This window comes from Pseudochaenichthys georgianus, chromosome 4 (genome assembly GCF_902827115.2).
Source record: "Pseudochaenichthys georgianus chromosome 4, fPseGeo1.2, whole genome shotgun sequence".
NCBI classification, from domain to species: Eukaryota; Metazoa; Chordata; class Actinopteri; order Perciformes; family Channichthyidae; genus Pseudochaenichthys; species Pseudochaenichthys georgianus.
In genome coordinates this window covers 15,195,134-15,200,563 of record NC_047506.1, presented here as the reverse complement: position 1 = coordinate 15,200,563, position 5,430 = coordinate 15,195,134, and the positions used below count along the sequence as shown (strand labels likewise).

General features: G+C 37.8%; 1 protein-coding gene across 1 annotated transcript; it reads right to left on the bottom strand.

Annotated features, from left to right (window-relative positions):
- Positions 1 to 418: 418 nt before the first annotated feature.
- LOC117445561 (hydroxylysine kinase-like) lies at positions 419 to 4,556 on the bottom strand. Its single transcript, XM_034081305.1, has 4 exons — positions 4,487 to 4,556; positions 3,063 to 3,205; positions 2,442 to 2,625; positions 419 to 1,264 (listed from the first exon to the last, which is right to left on the bottom strand). The coding sequence occupies exons 1-4, from the start codon at positions 4,554 to 4,556 to the stop codon at positions 822 to 824; spliced, it is 840 nt and encodes a 279-aa protein (XP_033937196.1). The 3' UTR covers positions 419 to 821.
- Positions 4,557 to 5,430: the final 874 nt, after the last annotated feature.

The window sequence follows — 5,430 nt, the reverse complement described above, 5'->3', positions numbered from 1 at the left end:
CCATCTAGTGTTCATTGCTTTCTTTTTTAGCAGTACAGCTTTCTGAACATCCAAAGTACATTTGTATTGCTTTTTTATCACTAGCACCATTACAATGAATACCAAATTCCTGCTTGAAAAGTAAAAGTGCATACATTTTATTTACATTTTGGGGGAAACAATTACTTGTCCAGACAAACAAAAAAAAAGTATTATGCTACTAGGATTTTATTTAAGATATAAGAATTAAGAGCCAGTGAAGTTAGGTTTATTTAAGTCACTAGAGACAGCCGTTTTACTTTTTAGTCTCCTCCTGTTATTTTTACGCACACTTGATACCAGCAAGCAGAAGACCCAAGATCACACTTCAGAAGGCAGAGAGAAAGTAAAAGTATACTTGAATTGGGGCACAGTTCTAGACAGATAATCAGTCCAGCAAGTAAAGGTATCCTAAACGTGATAGAGAGTTTAAAATACTGACACATGATCAAACAATTAACACACAAATAACACTTCAACGTTGGCAAAAACTGAAAAGAAAAAATTCCACAGATAAAGGGGCGCCAACAGACTACTGTAAATAAACGAGGGGGTTACACCCATTGTCCCTTCATTAAAGCACGGTTAATGGTTCCTAATGATGAATAAGTCCATATTGCTATTACGCCGTGCCTTTTGAGAAAATAGAAGCAAAAAGCAGTAGAAACTGGGAAATATGATTCAATTCCAAATCAAAAATGTATTTCAAAAACTCGGAAAAGTCAAAATTCATTATTTCTCATTGAAAATCTCTATCCTACAGCAAATCTATATTCTTATCCTCCTCCATTGACAACATGTCCTTATTCATTGACTGAGAATGTGCTGGCATCTGTCAACCATTTTCTTTCTACTTCTTTCTTTCCCATATCCCACAGTTTAGTAAGAATCCGAGTCCCATTTTTGGCTGTAACCAGGAGATAGTTCTTGTTGTCTGGGTATTTTTTTAAATTGTACCGGCCATAAACCAGAGACTGGCACAACCGAACGAGCACCAGCAGGTAGAGGCATTCCCTTTCATCTTCATTGAGTACCATGATGCTCTCCCAACCTGTAAGTATTGCTCCACCTACATCCAATGGACTGGGGTTCTCCAGCATCATGTACGCAATTGTTATTGCCAGTTCAAATACATAGCAATCATTCATGAGGAAAGAAAAGTCCAGCACGCCTGACACTTCATGACGACCGTTTCCTACAGGTGTCACAATGATGTTTGTGTCGTTTGTGTCTCCATGTATTATTCCTATGAAAAAATAGAATACACTTTGTGTCATTGAATGTACTGTTGTGGAGGAATGGTACACTCATTTAAACAAATGCACCTTTTTCATAGAGGGAAACAAGAAATTGATATCTGTTACCATAGTGTATAGAGGTAATGGCTCTGTTTATCTCTTTTGAATTTGCTCTGATCAATTCGACTTTAGGAGCATTGGAAGAGAAATTGGCCACCCTTATAGACATAATTGTGTGAAACAAATTGCATGGTAATTGGACCAATGGCTGAGCAATTTCAATCACAACTGCACATTTTAACTTTCTGGTGTTGCTAGAGATAAAAGAGGAGGTCAGGAGACCCGAGACAGAAGGACTCATCCTTTGGGGATCTGTTGAAAATATGACCTAACCCTGTCGAGGAGTTGTGGAGATATTTCACTACGAACAAATGTTGTGGACCAATAGAGGGACAGTAATACTCAATGGTGAAATGGTGACAAAATATAAATTGCACATGGACCATAGACTGCACGTTGTTGTGGCTCCCTGGCCACACCGCTTCTAGCATTGTCATTGTGGAATTGTCAAATATCATTCTTTAGCATTCTCGACTGAATTAGCATGCACCCTGTTGGACGGGTGGCGCAGTGGTCTGTGCATCCGATCATCAGATCAAGGGGGAGTGCTGGGGAACTCCAGTTCGAAACCCGCTCCTGCCACCACTGCGTCAGGCCGTTGTGTCCTTGGGCAAGACACTTCACCCGGATTTGCTCCTGTGGGTATTGTCCACAGTACATGTATAATACAAATGTGTACTTTTAAAAGCGCCTCGATGACCTCGAGGCATGAAGATGGATGGTGTGGCGCAGTGCGCTGTGCAATGATCATCAGATCAAGGGGTGAAACCCGCCGCTGCTGCGTCTGTAAAGCCGGTGTGTCCTTGGGCAAGACACTTCACCTGAACTTGCTCCCGTAAGTATTGTCCACAGTATCTGACCATTGCATATATGATATATGTGTAATGTGTGTATATGTAAAAGCGCTTTGAGTCATTGACAAAGCTCTATAATAAATGTAAGGAATTATTATTATTATTGTTAACAATTACAGGATAATAATTTAACCAAACAAGCAGAATCTTGAACAGAGTGAAATACTTAACCATAGGAATACAGAACATAACACAGTAGAACATGTATTACCTTTTTGGAAAGAGCTGATTTTGGGCTGTACGTGTGATTTAAACTGTTCGATGACTGCTTTGATCACTTCCTGCAGGGGATCTCCATCCATCACTGACAGGCAGCGCTCTATGCGATGGATGTTGGATAAACTCCATTCTTCATCACACTTATTGTGTAAGACATCCAGGTTTGGAGATTCCAGCTTGGAGAAAAATGGCAATGGTTTCAATAGTAACACAAGGCAATTCAAAGTGCTTTACAAAAATGAAAACATTAAGAGCATTAAGAAATAGTGCAGCAGAAACATATTATAAAATGCCCTTTTAAAACACTAATTTAAAAGCAAAAAATAAATAACTGAATAACACAGGTACATGAATAAAAGTACATAAAAAGTAGTAAATCATTTTGTATGCTTTTTTTAATCAAAACCTTTTGATCAGTCTGACGGACATTTTAAGTGGACATAGCTAGCGTGTTAGCCAATATGTGTACTATAGCTATACATCAACTATACTAACAATATAATTCGGTCTTTAGCAGACAAAACTTGAAGACACATAAAATACAACACCTTTAGAACAGCTGGATGTGTATTGGAAATATGTGGAAAGATACAAGTTTTACTTTTCCTCTTACTTTTTGCAATGTCTTGTCCATTAAAGCAATTAACCTGCCCACATGATAAAGATCTTGCATAGTGCCTGGAGATTCTGCAAGGGTTTTTCCAGGAAGATAAGTCATCAGCCTCACACAGTAGGTCTGAGCCCCATGTCCGCAGTCTAGTAAGGTAAGGTGGATACACAAACAGGAACATGTTGAGGTAAGTATCATGGCATCATAACTCATGTGTTGCCTGATTTAGAACTTTAGAGAATAATCAACATTGTGCATAACAAGATAAAATCATAACAACTCTATCAGCTGATGCCAGCAGGCAGGAACAGGGAGACAAAACACTGAGAGCACAGCAGCCAAGGCTACAGGTGCCTGTGCTCAGTGAGGTCAGTACAAACTGATAAACTGGGTCAAAGTTATGGACCTTGGAATATATTTCCCCAACATCTATTACTATATATACATTCATATTCAATTCAAACACTGTATATTCACAAATGTATTGACTAGGATTCATCCAAATGATTCATATTCAGGTCTAAAAGTTAAAGGTGGGGTATGTAATTTATTTCAGAAACACTTTTTGTCATATTCCATGGAATGCTCTTAACATCCCGATAGTACGGAGCCCCCTAGGGGACATGGAGAAGAAAACAAGAAAATGTTGAACAAAAAAAAATGTTTTGCGAGATATCGCAAAACCTTTGCGAGATCTCGACCTCTTCCTCTGTAGGAAGAGGCAGATTTTTTCAGATTTTTTCCGGTTGTGTACTTTCAAATTCTAGCGGACTCGAGCTGGTTTCTCCAAAATTACATACCCCACCTTTAACTGCTTGTCCTGTTTAGGTTAAATATATAGAGAGAATGGCAGTTCTTCAGAATATATGCATGTTTCTTTGATAAAATGAACTTTTTAATAGTTTACAGTGGTGTTTTTCAACATTTTATTTGATCATTTGTGAATTTATTTTCTTTTTTTCTTTCTCTACTGAATGCCTTCAAGCCATCAGTGCGTTTGACGTCATTTCTAAACCAACCGACATAGCTGGCAGTGTGCCTCCGGTAGCAGGAAATCAAGCAACAATGTACATGCCGCAAGCAAGTAGAAGCAAATACATTTTTAAAAATGGACACCTACCTACCTACATTCATGAATGATGGATGATTTAGACCCATACACTGTGGAAATGATTATAATTGGTTCAATTTAATACAATACAATACTTTTTTAAAGAAATAGGCTAATTTAAGTAAGATGGTACATACTTAATCACGTTGTTAAAGGATTGGGTCCATTTTTTTATTCTTAAGGGCAAAGGCTCCTTCAGACATTTGTTTAACCAACCACCATGTACTTGAGATTCACTCAGTTGTCTTTGTTTTTTATGACTTAAGCAAAGTTACATTTTATTAAAATTGGACTATAGGGATGTTTTTGCTGTTACCTATTTCCTCCATACTCAACAGCTTCCCCGTGGTGGTGGGCAGGGTGGTTTGAGCAGGAACTCGCAACATGTTCTCTATCTATGGCACGTCTCTACTGGGAGACGTTTTCATATTTTCCATAATAAGAAGTTGCCAGTATTAAACTGTGTACATCCCTGGAGGTTTAGGGGATAGGAAACACTCAAATTTAAAACATATAATTAATAAATGGGTGAAAATTGCTTATGCCCATAATGGGCAGCATTAATATATATACCCACATGCCAGCTAAGGTCAGAAGAGATTTATTTAACAGCTGGTCTTATGTTTGTGACCCCTCCTGTTGTTAATTGATAACATTACATTACATTAATTGATAATCCTGAAACATGCACTTGTCAAGGTTCAGAGGCAAATTTTGTAAATATGGCAGTAGCCATCGAACAGCTTTATTTTTTTTTAAATTAGCATAATTTACAAAACAGTTAAATATTCACTTAAATTTCAAATGTTGGTTTTTCAACACCAAACTCAGTATACAGTATCACCGGAGGGTCAGACACATTACCCTAGGAGATGAGCATGTTCAAACGATAAATATTTCCAACATGAATTAAAACGTACTCGCAAAAAGGCGGGGCTTAGAAAGAAATGCTCATAATTCATCAACAATGTACCAAAAAAACACACATTTTGTTGGTAAGGTTCAGTCTGTATTGGGGAATAGGCACCCAAAGTGATTTCCATTTTGGACTATAGGGGGCGCCAAAAACATGACAAATGTATAACTCATGAACCGATGGACGAAATCTTTTTTTTTTTTTTTAGACATGCTCTAGGGATGAGTATTTACTTATATTTAAAGTCTCACAACGAATGACAATTGTGGGCGTGGCCTGTACTTTTTTTTTTATGACGATGTGCTAAAATGTGTTTCGGTACGCAAAACTTGGGACACGCGTCA